General features: G+C 36.1%; 1 protein-coding gene across 1 annotated transcript in view; it reads right to left on the minus strand.

Annotated features, from left to right (window-relative positions):
- Nucleotides 1-27,761, minus strand: part of POLK (DNA polymerase kappa) — a 111,589-nt gene that overhangs the window by 8,325 nt on the left and 75,503 nt on the right. The window contains 8 exon segments of the mRNA XM_043988028.1: nt 3,040-3,072; nt 5,148-5,314; nt 7,017-7,141; nt 10,419-10,673; nt 15,959-16,009; nt 16,012-16,026; nt 16,029-16,107; nt 21,123-21,254. Of these exon segments, the coding sequence (XP_043843963.1) occupies nt 3,040-3,072; nt 5,148-5,314; nt 7,017-7,141; nt 10,419-10,673; nt 15,959-16,009; nt 16,012-16,026; nt 16,029-16,107; nt 21,123-21,254 (857 nt within the window).

Below are 27,761 nucleotides of genomic sequence, written 5' to 3' on the forward strand. Positions count from 1 at the left end.
ATCCCCTTGGAACCCTAATGCTATTAGAGATCATTGTTGTTGCTGTTGTTGTTGTTGTTGTTGTTGAGTCGTTTCATGACTGACTCAATGACTCCAATTGGGGTTTTCTTGGAAAAGATACTGGAGTGGTTTGCCATTTCCTTCTCCAGCTCATTTTACAGATGAGGAAACTGAGGTAAACAGGGTGAAATAACTTGCCCAGGGTCACACAGTTACTAAGTATCTTAGGCTGAATTTTAACTCAGGTCTATTGACTGTGTCACTCACCTGCCATATAAGAAGTCATAGAGGGGGGTGGCTAGGTAGCGCAATGTATAGAGCACTGGCCCTGGATTCAGGAAGACCTGAGGTCAAATCTGGCCTTAGACACTTAACACTTACTACCTGTGTGACCCTGGGCAAGTCACTTAACCCCAATTGCCTCATAAAAAAAAAAAAAGAGGTCATAGAGGGAGCTAAATAAAAGACAGAATTGTTTCTATTTTTTTTATTTTATTTATTTATTTTTTTTAGTTCTCAACTTTTGTTTATACATGCTTTACAATTTCAGATTTTTCTCCCTCCCACCCCTCCCTCCCCCCTCCCCTAGACAGCAGGTAATAATTGTTTCTATTTTGATTATTTTAAAAGAAGAAAGGGAAACAGGAGGAAAGAATATACTAGGAAAATAAAAGGGAAAAAGGATGGGGGAACTTATTGTCTTACATAATCAGTGTGTGCAAGTAGACGACTATAAACAAGGAAGAAGGAATGAGGGGAGCACATGTCACTTGAATCTCACTTTCATCTGAACCAGTCAAAGCAGGGTAGAACACACTCATACCCAAACATGTATACAAAGAGTTTGGTGGTAGAAATGACTTCAAATCAACATGGAAACAGAGGGGAACAGAAAGAGGGAAGGAAAAGATTAAGAAAGAGAGTAGATTCAGAGAGGAATTAGTTATAAGCAAATTCTAACCACACGGGGTGGATTGTGAGAAGGTGTTTAAAAAGGAAAGAATCAAAGGCTAAGAACCTGTGATGCGGGTCTAGGTGAGGGAAAGAGAAGAGAGGTAGGGCAGTGGAAGCAGATTTGTATCAAGTATAAAGCACTGGTGCTGAGTACAGCCCTTTTCTCTTACTACCCTCTTATTCTTTTTTTTTTTTTTTGTGGGTCAATGAGGGTTAAGTGACTTGCCCAGGGTCATACAGCTAGTAAGTGTCAAGTGTCTGAGGCTAGATTTGAACTCAGGTCCTCCTGAATCCAGGGCTGGTGCTTTATCCACTGTGTCACCTAGCTGCCCCCCTACCCTCTTATTCTCTATAGAGAAAAGGGTGCAAAGAGTGGAAAATAGGATGGGGGAAAATAACAATCATAACTGTAAACATAAATGGGATAAACTCACCCATAAAATAAAGGAGAGCAGAATAGATTAGAAAGTAGAATATGACAATATATTGTTTACAAGGAACATTTGAAACATAAAGATTTATACAGAATTCAAATAAGGAACTTGAGAAATATGTATTATTCTTTAACTGAATTAAAAAAAAAAACTAGAGTTAGCAATTATAGTCTCAGACAAGGCAGCAACAAAAATAGACTTCATTAAAAAAGGTAAATAAGGGGGGGCAGCTAGATGGCGCAGTGGTTAAAGCACCGGTCCTGGATTCAGGAGTACTTGAGTTCAAATCCAGCCTCAGACACTTGACACTTACTAGCTGTGTGACCCTGGGCAAGTCACTTAACCCCCACTGCCTGCCCCTCCCCCCCAAAAAAAGTAAATAAGGAAACTACATTATGTTGAAAGTTACCAAAGGCAGTGAATTAGTACTACTTAACATATTTACATTGAATGCCATAGCATCTAAATACTTAAAGGAAAAGTTATACAAATTTCAGGGAGAAATAGACAGTGAAACTATAATAGTAGGAGAATTCAACATATCCCTTTCAGTTGTAGAAAATCTAACAACAACAACAACAAAAGAGAAAGAAATTAAGAACCTGAATGGAATTTTAGAAAAATTAGATGACAGACCTCTGCATGGGAATAGAGGAGTAAACTTATTTCTCATCTACATGTGGAACCTTTACAAAAATTGTCTATGTATTAAACCTCATAAACAAATGTAGAAAAGCAGAAATACTAAGCACATCTTTTGTGAATGATGATGCAAATAAAAACCATATTCAATAAAGGGCTGCTGAATAAAGAATTAAAAATGAACTATAGATTAAGTAACTTAATCTTAAAGAATTGGTAGGTCAAAGAACAAATCATCAAGGCCATAAATAATTTCATTGAAGACAATAACTTTAATGAAGCAACATACCAAAATTTGGGGGATGTAGCCAAAGTAATTTGGGGAAAAATTTTATAGCTCTAAAGATTTTCATTAGTGAAAAAGAGAAAGAACAGATCAATTATAAAGTAGGAATGCAACCAGAAATAACTAAGACACCAACACATTAAAAAAAAAAAACCTAACCAATAACCAAAGTAGAAATTCTGAAAATCAAAGAAGAGATTAACAAAATTAAATGAACAAATCCCATACTATTGAATTAATAAATAAAACCAGGGGCTGTTTTTTTTTTTTTAAACAACAAAATCAATGAGCCATCAGCAAATCTGATTTAAAACCAAAAAGAAAAAAGAAAGAGAGTGAAAGATGGCAGAATAGCTAAGTGTTTCATTGGTATCAACAAAATATCAAAAGACCCAGAGAAAGGCTTCTGGGAAGTTGGTTAGATTTCTTCTTTAGGATTTATATAAAGGCATGGACAAGAAGTTTTAGGAGGAGTGTGTGTGTTGGTGGAGAGTAGTATCCATACCATGGATCCACTGAAGTATTATACTAAAAGTAGGGCATTTGAACCTAAGGTAAACCTTACCAAGTACAAAATATTAAAGGCATACATAGTATTTTAGAAACTGATGAAAACCACCATGGCTTTAAATAAATTTTGTGCTACATTCATTTTAATACATGCTGAATTTATGATGAACAACAAATTTTGTAAAGTTAATAACAGCAAATTACACACAGTACCTTTCAATGCTCATACTTTTCCTCTCTCCATCCCTTTAAAAGACAAAAAAAAAAGTCTTACTTTTTCAGAGCAATTTAAAATGGTTAAATGTATTAATTAAGAATATATTATATGGCAGTATGATTGATGAAAAGTATACTGAACTTAAAGTGAGGAGAAAACTTGGTTCAAATCCTGCCTGCTACACTTATTATCTGTGTGACCATGGACAAGTAGTTTAACCTCTCTGAGCCTGTTTCCTAGGTTGTAAAATGGGTAGAGAAAAAGAAAGCTAACACAAATGCATAAATAACTATAATACAAAAAGATTTAAGTTCAAGAACAGAAGTACAAAGAATTATGGGTATCAAGAAGACAGACTACTTCTGAAAGGGGTTTGAGATCAGGAAAGGTTTTATAGAAGAAATGACATTTGAGGGTCAGGAAAGGCGGGGAGGAAAGGCATTTTAGAAAAGAGGGAACACATCATAAGCAAAGTCACAGAGGCAGAAAACAGATGGCATGTTAGAGGAATAGCAAATAGTGTAGTATGAAGACAGAGTAGGGAATGTAAAGGTGAATGGTACAAAAGAAAAACCAAAAAAAAAACCTACAGGTAAGATGAAGCCACATTGTGGGAGCTCTTGAATTTCAGATAAAGGAGTTTGAATGTTTAGTAAAAAGTCAGAATAGAAAAACTCTTTTTGATAAAAATATGATATGGCATGTGTTGTCTGTCCTTCAGGGAGATTAATAGTATAGCAATATGTAAGAAAGTAGAAGGCAGCAGGTTCAATACAGGATCTATTGAAAAAGATTGAGAAAGAGGTGAATAAGAACCTGAATTAGGATGGAAGCAGTAGACATGGAGACAAGGATACACACTGGAAGACATTTAAAAATATCAAGACTTGGAATATGTTGGTGGCAAGCAAGGAGTCATTCCTAGGAGTCATGGTCTTTCTGAGGAAATATATCTCTTCAATTAGAAGGAAAATCAACAACAACAACAAAAAAAAAACAAAGACCAAGGGGGTGGCTAGGTGGCGCAGTGGATAAAGCACCGGCCCTGGATTCAGGAGTACCTGAGTTCAAATCCGGCCTCAGACACTTGACACTTACTAGCTGTGTGACCCTGGGCAAGTCACTTAACCCCCATTGCCCCGCAAAAAAACAAAAAACCAAAAAACAAAAAAAACAATTAGAAGGAAAATCCCAAAGGCATTATCTCTTGCTTTTAAGAAATTTCTCTCTTCTTTAATTATTTCTGAAGTTTTACTCTTGGCTTTTGTTTTCACACAATGGTCATTTCCCTTTTAACACTCTCCTCCTACTGAACATTGCTTCATAGGAGAGAAAAAGTCATTTAAGCTCAATTCACAAGCACAGCAACTACCTAACCACATTTCACATCCATTGACCTTCATCTCTGGTCTGAGATGAGGAAGGTGTGGTTTCAACAGTTTATGTGACTAATATTAGTCTTTACAAATAATGAGAGTTTGCATTTTAGTGTGGTTTTCATTTACATCACTGTCATCCTTGTATATTTGGTCTCCTACTTCTGCCTAACTTTGCTCTGCAGAAGTTCATGCAAGTCTTCCCACTACCATGAAATTTCTTTTTTTTCTTCTAGTGTAATGGAATTTCCAAATGCTCAATGGCCATTTATTATTTTTAAAATGAAAATGAAGGCTTTAAGCCTTTTAAAACTTCCTGGGCTAAATCATTACAGCCATATAAGTCCTATCTAGCCTGGTCAAATAATGAATGACATTTTTTACATTGTATAAGTGTGCCCAAAACACTAATCCAATAGTGTCCCGCCCAAATAGAAAGGAAGTTTGAGAAAGGCAAAAGGAAGGAATTTTAGCACTCTTTTTCAAGCCACTTGATAGAATATATTTCTATTTACTTTCCTGGTGACATAGGTACTCCAAATATATGTTAAAAAATTTTTAAGGTTACCTTGTCAAGTATAGCTATTAAGGGATTTAATTGTTTTTTCTTTTCCAGTTGAATTGGCCTGACTGAATTTTTTCAAATACAAACTTTATAACTAATACCACAGTTGATGAAACTGCCATTCATCACATACAGAGGTAAAATGAACAAAAGGATGGCATACCTTTCCATCTGTGTCGAACCCAGACCAAGGGAGATATGAAGGAAGCTGTGCCAAGATGTTTCAGAAAAAAGAAGAGAAAGTAGGGCCCTCTTCTGGTAAAGGTCTGAGCAAGTGATAATTCCAAGTGCTTTTAACATTTTCTCTGTTACTTTTCCTATTCCTGGAACCTAAAAGAGAGTTGATATTATCACTAAAAGTAGAGAGAAAATAACTTAATAAGTAACATTGAAACCAATTTTCAAAACAGAGTAAAATCTGAGGTCACTTTCTTTGAGGTAATGCTATAAATTAGTGAGACTGAGCTCATAATCCCACATGGTCATAATAGGAATAGAAGAGACCTTGGAGATCTTCTAGTTCAGCTGTCCCTCCTCTCTTCCCATTTGACAAATAAGGGCAAACAGAAGCCCAGAGAGGCTAATATCTTCCTTAAGTCATAGAGCTAGAGCAGAAAGTAATCCAGGAGCCAAGATTGGACTCAGATCCTCCAACTCAAAATTCAACACTCTTTCCATTTCACCATTATTGTCAGTTTCATTGCTTTGTCTATATCTGATAGCCACCAAAATTTAGTTAGGTAAAAACCTGAATTAATACTTGGAGAGTCCATTTCTTTGGGCATCTGAAAGTACTTTATTAACATTCAGAAATGCCTGGTGAAATCAGTATATAGCAAATAATGCTAATCCGTTTTAAGGAAGGTAAAATTGTCACTTTGTTTTCTAATAATTTTTTTTTTTGGCTGAGGCAATTGGGGTTAAGTGACTTGCCCAGGGTCACACACACTTTGTTTTCTAATAAAAATATTGAATTAAAATCGCAAATCTACTTTTTGGTGGATATATCACCCATAAGGGGTTTCATGACTTTTCAAAAAATTATTTCTTTTATTTTTAATTTATGGAATAAAATAAGTATTGTCATAACATAGTATAATAAAAAGGATGATTACACATGAAAGTACAACTCTATTATACACAACCTGCCACTCCTTTTAAATATATAATAAAGTTATCATGTAAATTCCTTTTTTTCTCTTCCCTTCCTCTACTGTAGAGATGGCTACCATTAGACACAAATAGGTATATATATATGTAAAATTATTCCATTATTCTACTTCTATTCTTTCTCTGGCTGCAGATAGTGTCTTTATGATAGACTTAAAAAATTATTTTGTCCATATACTTGCCTCTTTGCAAGATTACACTAAAGCAATAGGGACAGATTCTGATTAAAATGCTTTTAACATTTACGCAGATTTCTACTGCTCTTAGAATGTTTGGAAGCTCAGCAAAAAACTCAGAGAATTACTTTCCCTCCCTTAGGGACTCACTTCCAAGACAAAGTGCTTTATCTTTTCGGGGATTTTAAAAAAATGACAGTTGAGGAGAAAGAGGAGGAGACTCAGCTATTTGAAAAGAATCTGTAAATAAAATTTTATTTTGTTAGTAAACACAATATTTGAAACTCTGAGGAACATGATCTCAAAGCTCTCCAGACCTGAGGAAACAGGGTCCAGGTCATAAATTTGTATTTGTTATAATATCCAAATTCTCTCAGAATCTTTTAACCTATAGGCTTTTACAACTGCAAAGCCTGTCCACTACATTAAAAAAAAATAACAGTGGAGGAGATCAGAAATCTCACTTCTAGTATTTCGTTATTCAGTCAGAAAGCTCTTAAAGCCCAACCTAATTTTTTTTTTCTATTATATATATGGCTTTTCTCCCATCCTATTTTCAGTGAAGGGAGAACAGCTACTAATTGTATTCAGGACTCAACCTACTTATTTATCTGCTCTCTAAAGCAATATACAGAAGATGTATGTTGTATATGTGTGTTTATAATATTGAATATGAAAAACCTCACCTTTCTAATGGGTAAATCCTTGATGAAGTCCATCACAGCTTGTCTGTTAGGGGGAATTTGGTATTGTCCATTTGGTTTATTTTTATCACTACATACTTTTGCTAACATTGTATTTGGAGCAATGCCTGAAAGAGAATTTTCAGAAAATCAAAGAGATTGAGGGCATCTGGTTCTTAAAATGTGTAATAAAAATTCACCTCTATAGAATATAACAATTATAAAAATGTTTAAGAAACCCAAGATTGTATAGAGTATATCCCCAACACTTCCTGTGGTTTTAGGCTTGGGTATAGAAGAGGAATTCAATCGATTTCTTTGGTAACTGATCTTCTTTAAGGGATGGGGGAACTGTCAAGCCACGATGCTGGTAATTTTAGATCTATCAGTAGATTCTGATATTGTGTACTATGAGGTTTTAATTTTTTTTTTTAGCTTACTCACTATTTTCCACAGTGATAGAGTTGATTGGCTCTATTTCCACTCCTCCAAAAAGTTCCCAAAGATGGTTTAAGATAAGTGCTTATTCAATGAAAAGGTCCCTCTTATGCAATTCTATCTGATCAGCTCTTAGTCATGCCAAGTCCTCCATGAAGCCTGCCTTAATCCTGAAGGGACTGAGACCAATCTTCTCCTAGAACCACACAAGTCACCTTATTTTGCAACTCAAATGTACTTGTCATGTGATACTGTGCATCATAGTAGTTTGTATTTGTATCTTTTCCTTATGCTAAGTCCATGAAACCCGGGACCACCTCTAATCTAGAATTTGTGTTCTTCCAAGCTGCTAGCACAGTGTTCTGTACACAGAAGTTTAATATATGTTGATGAAGTACTGAGAGACTACTTAAAGTAGCTGCAATGATTTGGGGCTATCATCAGTAGTAACCTGATGACACTCGAATCTTTATTTCTTTTTTATATATTAGAGATAATGTAGTTCTTTTGCTTTTCAAAAAAACCTTTTAACTCTAAGAGCCTGAAGACCTCACAGATCAAGAGACTGTATAAGAAAATTCAATCCTTTCATATCTTAAAGTAAGTACAACCTTTGAAATCAAAGGATACTGGCCTCCTTTGGTTCCTTGAATAAAGTACTCCATCTTTTGACTGCATTTTCACTGGCTGTCCCCAATGCTTGTCATTCTCTCCATCCTCATCTCTCAAATTCCTCAGCTTCCTTCAAGTCTCAACCACAACCCTGCCTTCTGGAAGAAGCTTTTCCCAATATCCTTTAATGCTAGGGTCTTCTCTCTGATTGTCTTTGATTATCTTGTATATATTTGTATGTACATACTTATTTGCATGTTGTTTCCCCCCATTAGACTGTGAACTCATTGAGAGCAGGGCTGTTCTTTGGCTTTTCTTTGTATATTCAGCTTCTAGCACAGTGCCTGGTACATAGTAGGCACTTCATTAATCCATGGAGACTTAACATGGTATTAAAAAGCCTGGAGCACACAAAACCGACTCTGCAAATGAGATCCTCCATAACTGCTCCCAAAAAAGGCCACTATGCCTTTCCACAGAATAACACAAATATAAACAAAGTTTTCAAACAGCCATTTAAGGTTGTTTCATGATACCATCAAGAATCTTCATTTAGCGCAATTCCCTTACCACTATGATCCAACATAGTACTGACTCTTTTTTTTTTTAGTGAGGCAATTGGGGTTAAGTGACTATCCACTGCACCATCTAGCTACCCCAATTACTGACTCTTAAAAGATTAGTCTTTTCTAAAGAATGTGGTATAATATGAGAAGTCAAATGAACTCAACAAGCCTTTATGAAGTACCTAATATATACCAGGCATTATGCCAAACACTAGGAGTACAAAGAAAGGGGGAAAAAAAGGCCCCGCCCTCAAGGAGCTCACAATCTAATGAAATAATTGCATTATTATTTTTTTTTAACAAAATGATACTACTTTTAAGGTCTAGACACTTAATTATATAAAATACATTTTGTACCAAATTCATTGATATTAAATAGTAAATCAGTGAGGCGACTGAGTAGAGTGGAAAGAATGCTGAATTGGGATTCGGGAGGTCTGAATTTGGGCCCAGACTAGTTGTGTGTTGTAGCATTCACAGCTGTGAGCTTCATCTACCTCTAGGGAATTCTGTGAGGCACATACTTTTAAAGCAATATAGAAATGTGATTATTAAGAAGATTTTAATATTAGTAATAGACAGTGTTGATATTCAGTAAAATATCATGTATCTCCCAGGAAAACACAAGCCTGGCTACAGTTTGAAAATGAGATACTATCTTATTATGTTGTATAACAGAAACTATGATAAGATAAAGATGTTTGTTTTCATTTATAGTTCAAGTTGGAATCTGGAATCATGCCTAGAAATGAAAGAGACCCTTTATAGACTAGCTTCAGGATTAATAATGGAAGCAGAGTGGTGCTTCATTTACTTGACCCCACTGGGGAGGGAGATACTCGGGTGAAGTGAATTTTCCAGGTACCTAAATAATAATATTTTAAATACAAAAATGCATTTTCTTTTGTAACGCAAATATTTCTAAAATGAGTCACAAACTTCTCTGCTTTAGTAAATAAACAGAACCAGTACTACAAAATAGACCCTTTCTAGATGACTCACTAATTATGAACAACAGTTGGCATACTGTGCCAATTCAGTGATATCCTCAGGGACTCCCAAAGTATGCAGGGCTGTTTGGCCTTAAATTCAATGGCTCTAGAGGACTATATCACTGTAGTGGGTATTTCTGTCTTCTATCTGATGACCTCCTCCATTCTCAATGTCATTTCTCACAACTATTCAGGGACTTTGCTTCTGTTTTTCCTGTCCATGAAAAGGGGAATGGGGAGATGCCTAGGGAGGGAGAGAGGGAATAAAACTAAAAGCTAAGGATTATGTATAAAATTCATTAAAATACTACTACTACTGATGTGCATCTACATAGTGCCACAAAGTTTATAGGGCACTTTTTTTTTTTTTCAAAATAACTTTTTGAGGATGGAATTATAGGGAGTATTATCTTCATTAGGCAGTTAAGGCAACCAAAGCTCAGATTCATTAACTTACCCATTGATAACCCAGCTCATTAACAGGTGGGACTAGACTCCAGAGGCTTTGATCCTAAGGCCAGACCCCTTTCTCCTATACCACACAGTGTAACAGATGTCTAAGATGTGCTATGGCTCAGTGGCTTTATCATACTTACTTATGTTTTTGTCCTTAAATGCCTTTTCACTTATTTCCAGGCCTGTGGCTATTCTGAAAGCCCAAGGTTGCCAGAAGTTTGGCTGAACACTAAGCAAAGGGCCACATTTTGAAGCAATGTTAAATGAATGCTAGTAGTATCCTGTACTTAGCAATCCTGAAAAGGATCCCTGAGAATAGTCCCAAGAATAGTCTGACATACCTGCGCTGGCTGTCAGTGATGTTTTTTGTTCGATTCTGAATCTAATTTCCTTTACAACTTCCTCAGCTGAAATTCCAAAAATAACTGAATTTTGGAGGACTTGAGGATCTTTCTGTTCTTCATAGTGCACCTGGGAAGGAACTTCTGGCTCTTGTTGTTGTGGTTGGGGAGGGCTATCTTCAAAGAGTAAAGGAGAGATGGATAGGGAAGCTTCGTTTAACTCTGGTGCCCTTGATATGACAGTTTCTGGTTTATCTGAATTTAACAAAAGGAATAAAACTTAAGGTTCATGTCAAGGGAAGATATAACTAATTTACAAGAATTAATCCACGTTAATCCACCAAAAAAAAGAGAAATTCAGATATTTTAATTTTCCCACTACATTCAAAGTTAGTTTGGGAAGCTTGACTATTTTTATAGAACTATTTGCAATAAAGTCTACATTTTAAAAAGATTTTTCTAGAAGGAAAACTCTTTAGAGAAAATATATCATTAAAAAAAATTCTAACCAACACAAAGGAAGCTTCTACTTTTAAATGGTAACGTTCTTAAAAAATGATCAAAAGACAACACAAAAATTTGGCTACATTTTCTCTCTTAAAATTATAATTAGGCACCAAAGTTAAAATGTGGCTTGTATCTGTATTTGTTTTTGTTTTTTGTTTTTAAATGAGGCAATTGGGGTTAAGTGACTTGCCAGGGTCACACAGCTAGTAAGTGTTAAGTGTCTGAGGCCGGATTTGAACTCAGGTACTCCTGACTCCAGGGCCGGTGCTCTATCCACTGCGCCACCTAGCTGCCCCCTCTGTATTTGTTTTAAAAACCAAAAAAAGTATTTTCTTAAGCTAAGATGTAGAAGAGAACAATTCAGAACTAATGAAAAAGGCAATATGTAAGTAATCTAATTTCATTACTTGAATAAACTGCAATTGTATTTGTGAGAAAGATGCCTAAGAAAACCTTTTCTAACTAACAGAAAGAACTGTTCCAAGACAAGAATCAAAATAAATTTTCTTTTATATATTAGGTCTTTTCACATAACTATTTATATATAAACTGATACATTGGATAAGGATATATTCAAAGGATAGAAAGGATCCTAAAGTTAATTTATGCTCTTTCAAACACAGAGTTATTAAGATTTTGATACAATCGACCAGAGAGAGAGGAAAGTGAGAGAGCAGAGATGATAGCCTTGGAATAAAATAAGGTATAATGAAATAAAGGATGATAGATTTAGCAAGGCCAAGGCATAGGGGGAAAAGGAATGAAAGGATTTCAGACTTTGGGACCACAGAAGTGAATGAGTGTTCAAGGATGTGACTGTGTATAACTGAGGTAAAGTATAGGAATAGGTCAGGGACATTGAACAGGTTGAAGAATTAAGAGGTGATGCTATCTTTCCAGCTGTTGGTGCTTTTTTCCTTAAACTTAGTATTTTGTACATGTTTTCCCCTAACTGAATGGAAGCTCCTTGAAGGCAGGGTCAGTTATTTTTGTACTTCTGTCCTGAAAGTCTAACACAGAACCTTGAATATAAGTAGATGCAAAATAAATGAGTAGAATGTTTCTTGAATTTATTTTTGCACCAAACCAAAAAATACAGTGAAAACCCAGACACCAAAGGAGAAATTGATAAAGCTTAAATATGAGGGATCTTTAGCATCTCCCTATTGACTTGAGGATAGAATTAAAAAAAAACCAACCTCTGCCTTCTAGTTAAAGACTCTTCAAAGTCTGTTATTGGCCTAACTTTTCAAAGAAATTTTTGTGATGCCTTTTATTTTTATACCACATACTTTCCTGATGGCTAATAAAGCTCACCCACGTCAATGCCCCCAGAATCCAAACTGTTGAGCAAAACCAACTCTCACCTGATACCATATGTACCACTGAGCATAAATAACCCTTCTTAGAATCCTTAGCTTTCCTCGAGGCTCAGCTTAGATAATAGTAGCTAATAACTGACATTTATATAGAACTTACTATGTACTAGGCACTATGCTCAGAGCTTTACACTTACTATCTCATTTGATCTTCATAGCAATCTGAGTAGGTAGCAGCTATTATTACCCCCATTTTACAGATGAGGAAACAGACAAATAAGTGACTTGCCCAGGGTCTGAGCCTCCAGTTCTTACTCCTTTAGGAACCCTTCCTGAACAATCCTAGTTGGTTAGAGCTTCTCTCTAATTATCTTGTACTTCCTCACCTGGGTAAATGCTGCATTCCCCCATTAGAACTCAAACTCCTTAAAGACTGTTTGGTGTTTGTATCTCTAGCACCTAGCACAGTCCCTTGAATATAGTAGGCAATTAATAGACGCTTGTTCAATGAAATAAATAAGAAAAAGAGAGAGTAAATCTCACATGCAAAATGTTATCAATTAAAGAAATGAAAAATAAAATTTTAAGGGATTTTAAATCAACTAAACAAAAATAAAATGATAAAAAACCCATCTTGGTAGTGATGTATGGAAAGTTGTTATACTGTGAAGTTGGAAGCATAAGTTAGTTTAGTCTTTTTGGAAAGTAATCTGGCTGCATGTAACAAGAGGAAGAAAATTTTTTTATATTCTCTGAGTTGGTAATTCAACTTTGGGGACTATAGCCTAAGAAAATAACCCTAAAGGAAAAAATAACTTGTACAAAGACTTTCATAGCAGTGCTATCCATACTACCAAAAAACTGAAAACAATTTAAATGCCTTACAAAGAGGACCTAGTCAAGGAAAGTGTGGTATGTTAATAATACTATTTTCATGACTTCAAATCTGGCCCCAGATACTCACTAGCTGTGTGACCCTGGACAAGTCACTCAACCCGTTTGCCTCAGTTTCCTCCTCTGTTAAATGAGCCAGAGAAGGAAATGGCAAACTACTCCAGTATCTTTGCCAAGAAAAGCCAAAATGGGGTCATGGAAAGTCATATAAAAATTAACAATAAAAGATATCTATTAAATAACATGTAACATTGCCACATGCAAAGGTATGTGTATAAAATCATGGTAAGTGGGGGAAAGGCACAAAGCAAAATAGCCTGTGCACCGCACATTGATTACAACTGTGGTAAAGCCTGAACACTGTGTTCTAATCTACTGAGATCACCAAACCTTTGTCTTGTGTTCCTTTTGCTGAGGAAATGTGCTTCTCCAGTGATCTCTCTTTTCCTGTGGAGCTTCTCTCTCCTGAGGAGCAAGGCATGGCCACTACTATATGTCTGTTGCCTCTAAGTTGGATTGAACATATTGAGTAGCATGTTCTGGGAAACTTATTTTGAAAAGGAGACAAAAAAAGTGGGAATGTGTCCCCGAGGAGGGCAACCAAGGTAGTAAGGAGAGATGAAGCTGTACTTCATATGAGATAGAGCTGAAAGAACTGGCAAGTGAAGACTTAGGGATGAGGAAGAAACAGTTTTAAGTATCTGAACAGCTATCACAGGAAGTAGGGATTAGATGTATTTCACATGGTTCCAAAGAACAGAGGCAGGACAGAAGGTAAAAGTTAGCAGAAGGCAGATTTTGTTTCTATATCCAAGAGAACTTCCTAACAATTAGTCTAAAAATGGCATAAGGCTAGATAACCACTTCTTGAGGATGCTGAAGGAAAAGGGATTGGACTAAATAAGCTCTATGATTCCCTAAATATTTCAATGATAAAGACAGGAAAAGAATTGAGAGAGATAATATGTTAGATGTTCTTTAGGTTATAAAAATTTACAATAATATTTTATTTTAAAAATACATGCATTCCACCATTAATTCAAAGATATTTTTTAAAACTTGAGTTTTTTCATCTTTCTAGTCTTATAAAAGTAAAAATTCCTTTGTAATTGTACCAAATCCTGAACACTATGAATCTACAGCAATATGAATGATTGGTTTAACTACTGACACCAGAAAAAATCAGGTGGATAATAAAAACCTAATATTGCTAAGAATACACAAAGTTCAGCACCAGCCCTGGATTCAGGAGGACCTGAGTTCAAATTTAGCCTTAGACAGTTGACACTTACTAGCTGTGTAACCCTGGTCAAGTCACTTAACCCTTGTTGCCCCACCAAAAAAAAGAAAAAAAGAAAAAAGAAAAGAATACACATGTTTCCAGCTGAGCAACCTGTCAAATTGGTCCTTCAGTAGATATGTATTTATTAGAATCTGCAAATGGACGGTGACATGGGCTCAGAATAAGTAGGTAGGACTAAGAGTCTGAGAGGAGAGAGTGCAAAGGAATAGAAATGAGAGATGGAATTTGTATGTGAAGAACAGAGAGTAGGCCACTTTGAATGGATTGCAGTGTTGGGAAGAGGAGCAAGATTCAATGAGACAGGCTGTGAAGAGCTTTAAAAGCTAAACAGAAGAGCTTATATTTTATCCTAGAGGTAACAATGGTGCCACTGAAATTTGATCTGGGAGTCATATAGTCAGGTCTACATTTAGCAAAATTACTTCGGCAACAGTGTATAGGACACATTGGAGTAGTGAGAGACTTGGGGTAGGAGAGACCAAACTCAAAGGCTATTGCAACAATTCAGGAAAGATGTGATGAAGGCCTGAACTCAGATTGTAGCTATGTGAGCAGAGAGTAGAGGGGGTTAGTTTGCAAGAGTTTATGAGAGTAGAGGGTAAAATTTGGTAACAAACTGGATGTGTGAGTGAATGAGAGTGAGGAGTTGAGGATAATGCTGAGGTGACAAAAGGATGGTGGTGTCTTTGAACAGAAATGAGGAAGTTTATTAGAGGGGGAGTGTTTTTTGGAAAAGATAAGTTTAGTTTTGGATGTTTTGAGTTTGAGATGTCTCTTGGATACAATTTGAAATATTGCTAGGCAGCTGGTGATGTCAGTACTCAGATCAGGGAGAGACCAGGGTTAGTTATGATAGAATAGATCAGTGAGTCAGTGAACATTCAAAAAGGTCAATAAACAAACATTTATTTTTAAGTACAGTAAATACTGTTTTCCCTAATCACAAAAATACTTTATTTCTATACTTCAATGGAACTTTGTTCTCATCAATTGGTATTTTCCTTTTAAGATACAGATCACCACTCTTCCATCAATCCCTCCTCATCTAATAACTCTTGTCCATGTCCTCCCCATACATCCTCTACATAGGATCCTTCAACATAGCCTTCTTTTTGGCTTTTAAATATACCCGGAATACCAATGGAGGTGCTCTGCCTGACCACCTGTTTTTTCCCCATTTTATCCGACCAGCCTACTTTCTTTTCTAATCATATGATCTCTTGCATGCTATTTCTTTTGAGCAAGTCAGTAATAGGCAGTAATTTACTCACACCCATCAAATACTCTCCATTTCTCTTTGGATTTATGGCATTTCAGTATTTGAAGCCAAACAACATCACTAGAAAATGTTGTTAAAAAGATAGGTTTTTGTTTTATCTTGTTCAGAGAATAGCCTGGGACATCTTAAAGCACTGCACAATTTCCCAAATGTAACTGACCTGCTCTAATCTCCACCTATTCTAGTGACAATTTATTTTATTTTATTTTTAGGTTGTCAGTTCTAATAAATAGCTTACCATTTTCTGTAGGGTTTCCTGTTTTGATGAAATATCTTCTTTTATCCTCAGCCAGTTTTGTCTTTCCTTAAGTGTGTTGTTATATTCAGATACGCTTCATCAAGGCTCATGGCCATAAAATTGGGATCATAGTCAGCAAGAATTTCTCTCTAACCTTGAGAACACATAAAACATTTTATGTTTTGCTGCTATAGCAAAAGCCTCTGAACTTAGTTGACACCTACATTAGCAAAGTCTTTACACAGCAACCCCATTATGACCCTACAATAAAGAGTTCATGAATTTATGGGATAAGTGATTTATTAATGTAATAGCTTTGTACATAATTTCCTTTTCTTTAAAAATAGACCAATAAGTCACAAGATCATGAAAAAGCTTTTATTTCCTCTTTATAAGCTCCCTTTTATCAAATCAGTTAGGGATCCAAATAAATCTCTGATTTAAAGACCTGTTAGTTTGGTGAACAAGAAATACAAATTTAATTGGTAGGGAAAGCATGTGAAAGAAATTAGATGTCGCTCACCTCTTTTTCTTAAGAACAAATATCTGATTATAACGTAAGTACATTTCAATTAAAGTATGGGCATAAATATATACATGATACAAACAAAATCTTGGAGAACAAAGCTCAAAAATACTAGTTGAAGTCAGAAGTGCATATACATTTATATACTATATTAAACACATGAGGGAAATCTAAGCTGTAGGTAAAATAATGCATGTTATTTAAGAAAGGTGCTTTGTCAAGATGATGGGTTGTGGGATACTTTTGGTTAATTACACTTGAAGGTCAAAGGTTGCTGATTTAAAGTATAAATTAAGATTTGTCCAAATAAGAAAATCTATTTACTGGATCAAGGATGTAAATTGCAAAACAGGTGCCAATTTGCATTGGTAGAGGGAGTTTCTCCTATAAGTAGTTCCTCATGATAAAGAAATCATGGCTCTGGTCCAAAAAATATGCTGAATTATATAAAAATCACCTACTGTTCAAGGCTCTGCGATTTTGTTTAGTGTAGGTACTTCCTTCATTAAAACAATTTGCAATCTCTCTGCAAATTAGAGCTTCTTTTACTGAAAAATTCATCATCTTGGAATCAATATGATGAAGAACTCCCAATTTAGCCAAGATGGTTGTCAGATGACACAGTCTATTAGTGGGATAATAATTGGTCTACCCACAAGTATTCATGGACTTTAAACCTCCAGGTAATCTCCAGATGAGGCCCTGGAATAGGACTTTGATCCTTTAACTTAAAGAAAAAAGAGGCTATTTGTTGGGAATGGGTAGCCTACTAATCAGACTTAGGACAGGATGTAATTGCTGTCTACAACATACATGTCACAAAGAAGAGGGCTTAAACTTATTCTGTATAGCTACAAAAGGCAGCCTTGAGACCAATGGGTCAAAATCAGAGGGGCAGACTTTGGCTCTTTGAGAGGAAAGCGGCCTTAAAAATGAAATCACTTTGAGAATGAAGTGCTTTGTCTAGTGTGGTAATGATTACACATCACTGAAGGTATCTGGGTAGACACTTATGTGTCATTTTGCACTACAATCACATACATATGTATATATGTGTATTTGTATAAATCTACTACTAGATTTGCATCAATCTACTATAAGATTGTGAACTCTATGAGGAGAGGGACCATGTTTTATTGATTTTATTTTTTGCAGGGGCCTTTCTAACATAGTGCTTTACACACAGTAGGTATCTAACAAATTTTCACTTAAGGTGCACTGAGGAAAACAATTATCTTTAAAAGATAGCTTATTAAAAATAAACCCCATGGGGGCAGCTAGGTGGCGCAGTGGATTAAGCACCGGCCCTGGATTCAGGAGTACCTGGGTTCAGATCCGGCCTCAGACACTTGACACTTACTAGCTGTGTGACCCTGGGCAAGTCACTTAACCCCCATTGCCCCGCAAAAATAAAATAAAATAAAATAAAATAAACCCCAGAGAATACCTTAATTTAGTCATTAAGAACTGTGACATAAGTTTATCAACAATCTTTACTCAGAGAACATTAATTATAATTGTTCTTATGGAAGAAACCTTTTGAATAATGTTCTTAAACAGTATCTTAGTGAAAATGGAGTTTAAGAAGAAGTTGGCTCTTGATAACACCTAACTTAGATTATTCTGAATAAGGAGTCCTTGGTGAATTTTTTAAAAATTGTATAAACTTCTTTTGCATAGGAGGTTGTTATTAGAACTAAAGTATACACTTTCTAGCAAAAAATAAAGTTTTAATGTTTCTCAAATAACTCGTTAACCCTGCTTCTTTATGACTGAAATATATGGCCCCTTTCAAAGCTCTTAAGCTCCAAATTAATATGCAATAGTAAACACTAGATTTGTGTTTTGGTATATTTAGATATGCTCCTACTTGCAAATAGGCATGGCTATTTGGGAATGCTAACATAAACTCTCCCCAAATCTGGAATGAAAAAAAATCATCAACCTGGGCAAAGAGAAGTTGGGAAGTGGGGCACTTGTTCATCTTCTTTTTTTTCCTTTCCTTTCTTAGGATTTATTCACACTTTATTTCCAAACCTGGTTGCACTATTCTGGTACTTTGAGTTGTTCATGCTCCAAGAACCTCACCACTGGGAAACCTCATCAACTTACAAGATCAGATCAGCCTTGGTACTTACATCTCAATCCTTCCTTCCTTCCTTCCTTCCTTCCTTCCTTCCTTCCTTCCTTCCTTCCTTCCTTCCTTCCGTTCCTTCGTTCCTTCCTTCCTTCCTTCCTTCCTTTCTTTCTTTCTTTCTTTCTTGGTGGGGCAGTGAGGGTTAAGTGACTTGCCCAGGATCACACAGCTAGTAAGTGTCAAGTGTCTGAGGCCAGATTTGAACTCAGGTCCTCCTGAATCCAGGGCCAGTACTTTATCCACTGTGCCACCTAGCTGCCCCCATATCTCACTACTTTCTGCTCCAAAACTTCTTAAACTTAAACCCCATATATGGTTGCATAACTGAATTTAGGGGGTCATGAAAAATTTGGCAGTAAATTTTTGATTTGTATATCTATTTTATACCCTGATATACCCAGGGTTATATAAAAATATCTGGGGCGTGGGGCAGCTAGGTGGCACAGTGGATAGAGCACTGGCCCTGGATTCAGGAGGACCTGAGTTCAAATCCGGCCTCAGACACTTGACACTTACTAGCTGTGTGACCCTGGGCAGGTCACTTAACCCCAACTGCCTCACCAAAAAAAAAAAAAAAAAATTTCTAGGGGCAGCTAGATGACGCAGTGGATAGAGCACTGGCCCTGGATTCAGGAGGACCTGAGTTTAAATCCGGCCTCAGACACTTAACACTTACTAGCTGTGTGACCCTGGGCAAGTCACTTAACCCCAATTGCCTCACTAAAAAAAAAAAAATTCTAGGGAAAAAGGGGTCACAGGTGGAAAAAGTTTAAGAAGCCCTCCTCTACTCCACTGATTAGAAGGTGGAGCCACGAATGTTAAAACCTCCATTAAAGGAGTGGGCTCAGGACAGACATCTCTTCATTCTCCAATTGGCTGCACTATTTTGTGACTTCTCTGAATTTCCCACCATATCTTTACATCAGGGACTTTCCCTCTTCCCATCTTCTGCTTCCTTTTGTGGGCTGTCTTACTCCATTAGACTGTAAGCTCCTTTGCAGCAGGGATTGTCTTTATTTTTCCTACTTGTATCCCTAGCACTTAGCACAGTGCCAGGCTAATAGCAGGCAGGCACTTAATCAATTTTACTGATTGACCCTAGTAAAATAGACCAACATTTATTACACTAATGTTAAAAAAAATCCAAACAGAATAAACTGGCAATGATAATCTTACCTTTTTTCTCCCTACACTTTGATTGCCTTTGCAGAATAAATTCTGCCGGATAATTCCTTCTACCAATGCAGTTTGCAACTGCTCTATAATTGATAGTCTTAAAGAGCTGCCTGGAGGCACTGAGGATTAAATGACTTGGCCAGAGTCACACATCCTGGATGCTTTAGCGTGTGGCCTTAGACCTTAATTCTTTTTCACTGAAGAGTCCATCTTTCTAGCCACTATGATCCAAGGCCACTCGTATTAATAGATTTTTCTTCTATAATGTGGTATACATTAACAAATATTTATATCACTTAATCTCCTTGCTTCTCCTTTTTGGCTGTCAGCCTTTTGGACACTTTATTTATCATTAACATCTTCAACCAGGGAATAAGTGGGCCTAGAAAAGGAAAGGCACTAAAATGCAAACTAATCAATTTTGTTACTTGATAAAAGCTTTGATAAAGATTAGATTAGGCAAGGGTTTGAAATTGATGACCAAAGTAGATTCTAAGAATTATTTGTCTTATGAGTTTGCATTAGGAGAAAAGGAATATTGTTTATTAAAAAAAACCTGAAATCGTTTCCATTTAAAATATATTTCACTGGAATCCCATAATTTCAAAAGCTTTTTTTTTCATTAATGACAATGAAGATAACAGACCTAGTCCTAAAAGAACAAAATAATCCATATACTTAAAAAAATGGAATTATTTCATTTTTATTTGTAAAAATTAAATCTTTTATTAATGGTCTTTAAAAAACAACAGTTTTCCTTCCCAATGACTACTCACTCACTTACCTAATAAAAGCCTCCCTCTCAACAAAGAAGTATAGCTAAGCAAAACAAGTAAACAAACACACTGGCCAAGCAGAAAACATATGTCTCATTCCACATCTACAGTCAGCTTATCTCTAGAGGAGAAGGCACACTTCACCAATACAAACCATATGCTTTCTGACACTGCATTAACCCTCCCAAGCTATAAGCTGCCAATTTGTAAATTTGCTCTCCTAGTATATGACACAAACTAGCCTAGTCATTTGGAAAGAAGACCATAATAAAAAGTGAGACATTAACTCCTTTGTATGGATTTTGACAATCTCATAAAAAGAAAGGTATGATGTATTTTGTAAGACATTTTAGACTGTCTCCCACAGAGCAAAGTGGTCATTTGTAATCAAAGTACTTTGAGGAAGTCAAAGACCCAGGTTATCTATTTGTACAGTATAAGTTTATAAACAAATTACAACTCCACTATTTGCCTACTACTTAAAAAAACTTAAATGAAATTAATATTTTGATATATTACTGAAATTCTCTAATCGGCCAGCATTCTTACCTCTTTACTCACTTCTCGATATTTGTCAAAATTCGGGGGCACTATAGTTAACTGTGGACAGAGTCTCTTAGCAATAAATCCAGGCATAGCTGCCCGTACTCCAAACCTTCTGGCATGATAATTTGAAGTGGACTGAAAAGGAAAAACAATCACATTAAAATTTTGCAAATCTAATTGGGTGTATGTCTAGGTAAGTTTATTAAGCAACACATCATTTCTTTGTTTGTTTGTTTGTTTTTTTAGTGAGGCAATGGGGGTTAAGTGACTTGCCTAGGGTCACACAGCTAAGTAAGTGTTAAGTGTCTGAGGCCAGATTTGAACTCAGGTACTCCTGACTCCAAGGCCAGTGCTCTATCCATTTCGCCATCTAGCTGCCCCTAACACATCATTTCTAAAAATGTAAGTTCCCAAGGCAGTAGCATTTCTTTGATCAGCTAATGTTCAGAATCACAATTTTATTTTATTTACTCAATATTTTTCCCTCCAAGCCTTTCTCTTGTTAGGCATAGAGGCTCACAGAATAGGTGTCATCCTCCTCATTTTTTAACCCGCCCCACCATCCAACCAATTGTTAAGTGCTGTTGTTTCTACCTAACACCTTTCCTATTCTCTTCTCTTTTCTGACACTGCCACCATCCTGAAGCCAACCTTCATCATCTCATACCTGGACTACTGCAATAGCCTGATGACTGGCTTCCAAAGCTTTCAAGTCTCTCCCCACTCCAAACCATCTTCCACTCAGCTGTCAAACTGATCTTCCTAAACTGAACGTCTATGTCATTCAATAAACCCCAGTGGCTCCCTTTTACACATTGTACCTTGACCTCAACATAGTCATGTCATATTGGTCCTTTTTAAGAACAAAGGATAACCACCTCCTCCAGGATGAAATACAAAATTCTGTCTGTCTTTTAAAGCTTTTCATAAAATAGGCCCTTTCTACCTTTCCAGTTTTCTTTTACCATACTCCTCTCCACATGCATATTCTATAAGCACAGAATACTCCTCCCGACTCAAGCATTTCCACTAGTTGGTCCCACACCTCAAACTTTCACCTTCAACTCTGCCTTCTAGCTTCCCTGGCTCAAGAAGGCTTTCCCAGGGCAGCTAGATGGCGCAGTGGTAAAGCACTGGCCCTGGATTCAGGAAGACCTGAATTCAAATCCGGCCTCAGACACTTAACACTTACTAGCTGTGTGACCCTGGGCAAGTCACTTAACCCTCATTGCTCTGCCAAAAAAAAAAAAAAAAGAAGAAGGCTTTCCCAGGCTTACTTAATATTATTGACATCCTTCTGAGACTACATACAATTTATCATGCACGTATGTCTGTTGTCTCCCCGTTACACTCTGAGCTCCTTGAGGACAGGACTATTATTACCAGTGCTTAGTATTATGCTGAGCACACAGTAGGTACTTAACAAGTACTATTTTGTCAGTAAATATTAAAAGCAGTATGTGGAGAGGATATAGTACTGGACTAGGAGTCAGGAAGACCTAGGTATATATCTTTTGACATTTAATAACTATGTGACCCTGGGCAAGCCATTTAACAAAATTTTATTTCAGGTAGAAGACAGCCTTTATTTCACCGAAATAAACAGAAGGCAGTAAAGACTCACAGGCACCAATAAAATTAATAAATAAAGTGATAAAGCACTCACAGTAATTCATAAGCTCCCCTAGGAGGGAAACTGACGTCAGGGTTGTCAACAAAGCAACATTCTAATATTAAAGTGAAATCCTTCTCTCTTTCCACAGTCTCTTTCAAAACAGAGTTGCTTTGCAATTTGGACTCCCCTCAGAAGGCAAAACACACTTTGGGGTTACTAAACTGGCAACTTCTTTCCTATTGGTCATTCTCTGTCTCTTTATGCGATGGCCAGATCCTGGTGGTCATCAATGTGAGAACTTTGGTCCCCTTCCTGTCTCCAGCTGTGAGGAGTACTCTTCTTCATCTGAAAGGCATGCTGCTCAGGAACTACCCTCTTTTCTGGGGAAGGGAAGTCAGCTCTCTGAACTCCTTATATATTGTGGTTCCTCTTTAGGCCAACTCTGGCTCTGAACAAGCCAATTAACTTTGAGGTGCCTAAGGCAGCTTCTTAGGACATCTACTAAGTCTTAGAGGGGTTGGAGTGAGTTTTCACACAGGAAGTTCCTTCTACTGATGAAGCACAGATTCATCTCAAATCAGGTGACATGATTTTGTGATACATACATTGGAATCTCTATAGGCAGTCCTCTTTATCCATTATGTTATCATTTGCCATAATCTAATATAGAATACATATTGTATTTCTAGCCTTGTTAGTCATTTTTAAAAAAATAAAAGTCAAATATGGCTTGGGAGTCAGCATAGTGAAGAGAGATGTGGTCTCAGTCAGGAAGATCTAGATTCAAATCCCACCTCTGACATATTCTGCCTGTTTAACCCTTGGAAAAGTCATTTAACTCTCTGCCCCAGTGCACTATACAAGATTACACATTATAGAGTACCTACTTATTGCACTGGTAAAAGGGATTTAATCATCAAGATATCTAATTCTGAGTTTCCACACCAGGAGTTCCAAGAAATCAGAGGTCTGAACAAAACCAATGCCAACCAAATACCTTTTTATAACATTAAAATATTTATAATGAGAGAAAGCTTCACACATTCAAGTGCTAGCCCTGGGAGTCGGAAACAATCTGGGTTCAAGATCTGCTTCTGATACCCACTATCTTGAAGGCTATGAGAAGGTCAGTCACCACTCAGAGTTCCAGGTAGTTGTCTATGACTTTTAGCTGAAGATGAGCTACGGGTCAGCGTCACTACTAAAAGTCTGACTACTGTACATATATATATATATATATATATATATATATATATATATATATATATATATATATATATATATATATATATATATATATATATATATATATATATACACATACACCACTAATCATGACTACTGCATACAAACACACATATATATTACTAATCATGACTACTGTCATGATTCCTATGGAACTGTTGGATACTACTTAACAACTGGCAGATTTAAATTCAAATTTTGTAGGGAGCAAGAATGAATACCTAAGCACTTTAAGGTGGTTAAAAATAAGGTACAAAGAAGTAAAAAATAAAATCTATTATGTTCTAAACAAAGCTAGCAGAAGCAGTGATTCCTAACCTGTGGGCTGAGGGCCACTGAAGGACTGTGGAGTGATGGAAAAGGGTGTGTGTGTGTGTGTGTGTGTGTGTGTGTGTATGTGCACATGCAAAAGTATATACACATATATGTATTTGTATGTATATATACATATATATGCACCAAGACTTATCATTTTGATCTTGATCCAGCAACAAAATATGCAGCATGATTGAGTAGAACAAGTAAATATTTTCTAAATTTGCACATATATATTTCTGGGGTTTATCTGTGTTCTCTTTTGCAACATGGGTAATATGGAAATATGGTTTGCATGACTTTACATGTATAATCTATATGAAAGTGCTTGCTTTCTCAAGGAGAGGGGAGGGAGGAAAGGAGGGAGGGAATGGACCTCAAAATTATTTTTAAATTGTTAAAAAGTTAAAATTGTTTTACATGTAATTGAAAAAAATATTTTTTAAAAAGGAGTCCTTAGTTATTCTCCAATAGATAGTAATGGAAGGATATGAAAAAAAAAAAGGTTTCCAAAAGAAGTAAATTAGGGAAAAAATGTTCCAGATTACTAATAAGAAAAATGTAACTTAATTAGCAAACAAGACAATATTGCATAGTAGATAGTTGAACTCAAGGTCTGAAAGATCTGGATTCAAATTCATCTTGACTTGTACTGACCCTGGGCAAACGAACTTATCTTTCTAGTATCCCAGGCAATTCTCTAAAATAATAAAATCAATGAATAGGTGATGAATTTTATGAGTGATGGGAAACATGGATGAAATCACAAGTCCAAAACAAACAAAAATAATAATAATAAAACAACTCTGAGGTTTCACCTCTGAGCCATCATATTGGCAAGATGATAAAAAATATGAAAAGCGTCAATGTTGGAGGGGGATGAAAGACAAATATATTAGAACATTGTAGATAGAATTCTGATTCATTCCAACTGTTCCAAAACTGTTTAGAATCATGAGAGAAAAGTGATTCAATAGTCATAGCCTTAAGACTGACAACCCTACTTACTACAAGGCATATATTCTGAATAGGTTAAAGGCAGAAAGAAAGGCCCCATCTCAAATTATGATGGCAGCAATCTTTATGGTAGAGAAAAACAGGAAATGAAGTAGTGGTCTATCAGTTATGGAATGATTAAAGAAATTGTGATATGTGAATGTAATAGAACATTTTGGAAACATTTCTGCTCTATAAAATGAGGAATATGAGAAATTTAGAGATATGTGAGGACTGTTGTGGATCAAAGAAAGCAGAATGAGGAGAAAATATACTCATTGACTATATAATAATACAAACCAAGTCTAAAAGGTAGCCAGCTTCAAATTAAATGTAATGACCAATATTGGTCCTAGAAGGAAAAGGATGAAAAATATTTCCCTATTCTTGGTAGAGAGGTGAATAGGTATAGAATAACACATATGGAATCACATTTGTTCCTCTGTTAGTAGGTTTTGCTTAACTATTTATGTTCTTGCTTTGTTACAAAGGAAGGTTCAATTTAGGGGTGTATATGAAAATACCAGGAAACAATTATAGTATAAAAGTTTAAAAAACCCAATAAACTCCCCCTCATCCCAGGCAATGAGGGTTAAGTGACTTGCCCAGGGTCACAAAGCTAGTAAGTGTCAAGTATTTGAGGCTGGATTTGTACTCAGGTCCTCCTGAATCCAGGGCCAGTGATCTATCCACTGTGCCACCTAGCTGCCCCTCCAATAGACTTTCAATTAAAGATTTTTTTAAAAAAAGTAATATTCATATTTGATAATGTTGAGATTCACTGTACTAGTTATTCATGAGAATTTGAAAAGTAGAGATGCTTGTTCAGTTAATAATTTGAACCCAAGGTCTATGTTAGAGGAAATCTTATTGGGATTTGGTGAGGAACAAATAAGCTCCTAAGAGCTGCCTGCCAGAAAGTTTTTGTCTTGACATACTAGGTCTTTATTTATGCTTGTCCTCAGGTTAACTTCTGTATGCCCATTCTATAGGAATGTACAGAACCTAACTGTCCTATATGTATGTCATCATCTCTTTGTGTTGTTTTTCCCAAGAAGTAGTTATTATGGCTGTGAAGACAGGGTATATACCTCTGCTGGTAGGTAAAATTTTGAATGGGCCAAGGAAAGTTTTGGGAAAAATGTTTGGCAAAGGAGGGAGGACCACCTGGAAGCTAACAGTCTACTGAAATAACTTGGTACTCCCATAGAAGACGAAAATATTCACATGACAAAACTTACTATCATAAATATGGACTGTTGTCTGCAGTCTCAACAAAGAATCAAAGAAATGGAAATCTTAATTGAAAAGCAGAAATTGTTTTTTTCCTGACTGTAAGATGCTGCCCTTAGATTACATCTGATCGACAAGGCTCTAATAATATGACCAAATTGCCATCAATTACCATATTTTTCTACTGACAACCTTTGTCTTTGTAGTGCTCACAACAGCACTATGCTCAAGTCAGTGAAAATGGGTCGTGTGGCGAGAAGAGAAATTGGAACAAACTGTACAGACACTTAGAAGGACACAAAGTAGTTCATGTAAGCAAGCACAAAATTGATTTTGATGGGGTTGCTATGACGGCTGAACATACAGAATAATAGAAAGACATACTGATATGAACTCCTGTCCTTATACTGCCCTAGAATTGAATTTTTAACAACACTGAATAACAAGGTTAGGTTATTAATTTTGAAATTTCCACTAAGTTCCTGAAAGCAGGCACTCTCTGCACCAAGTGAAAGCATAAAGTAATTTAGGTATTCAGCCTTGGTATTTAGTCACCTATCATACTAGTAGAATCTTATTGAATGAGTTTAAAGAAATTGATGATCCAAATCTCATTAAATTATATGCCAATTTCTATACTACACCAAGAGAATATACTGTATTTTCCTTTGATTTTACAGAAAACAAATATTCTGATGATGCTGTAAATGTAAATAATAATTCCTTTTGGCAGAGTGGGAGGGTGTTTTACAAAAGGGTATACACACATATGTATTTAGTATAGTGGATTTTAAAGCAGTTTAGGGGTTATCCTTGAATACCTCCACAACGTTAAATATTCTTCACATTTGACTTTTTTTTTTTGGGGTGAGGCAACTGAGGTTAAGTGACTTGCCCAGGGGTCACACAGCTAGTAAGTGTTAAGTGTCTGAGGCCGGATTGAACAGTCAGGTCCTCCTGACTCCATGGCTGGTGCCCTATCCACTGTGCCACCTAGTCGCCCCTACGTAAATATTCTTAATAATATTGACATGTTTTTCAACATGTTGGTTGATCATTTAGGGGAGGTATAGGGTTATTTGTCTCCTTTGTTTTGTTTTTCTATTTCTCTAAAATACCCTCTAGGACATTTAAATAGATTTAACCAATATAACATTCAGAAGGTACTCACATTTAGTTTTATCTGATTTGAGAAGTGTGAATTTGTTTTAAATACTTTTTTTTTGGCAGAGAGACTT

This window comes from Dromiciops gliroides, chromosome 1, assembly GCF_019393635.1.
Source record: "Dromiciops gliroides isolate mDroGli1 chromosome 1, mDroGli1.pri, whole genome shotgun sequence".
NCBI lineage: Eukaryota > Metazoa > Chordata > Mammalia > Microbiotheria > Microbiotheriidae > Dromiciops > Dromiciops gliroides.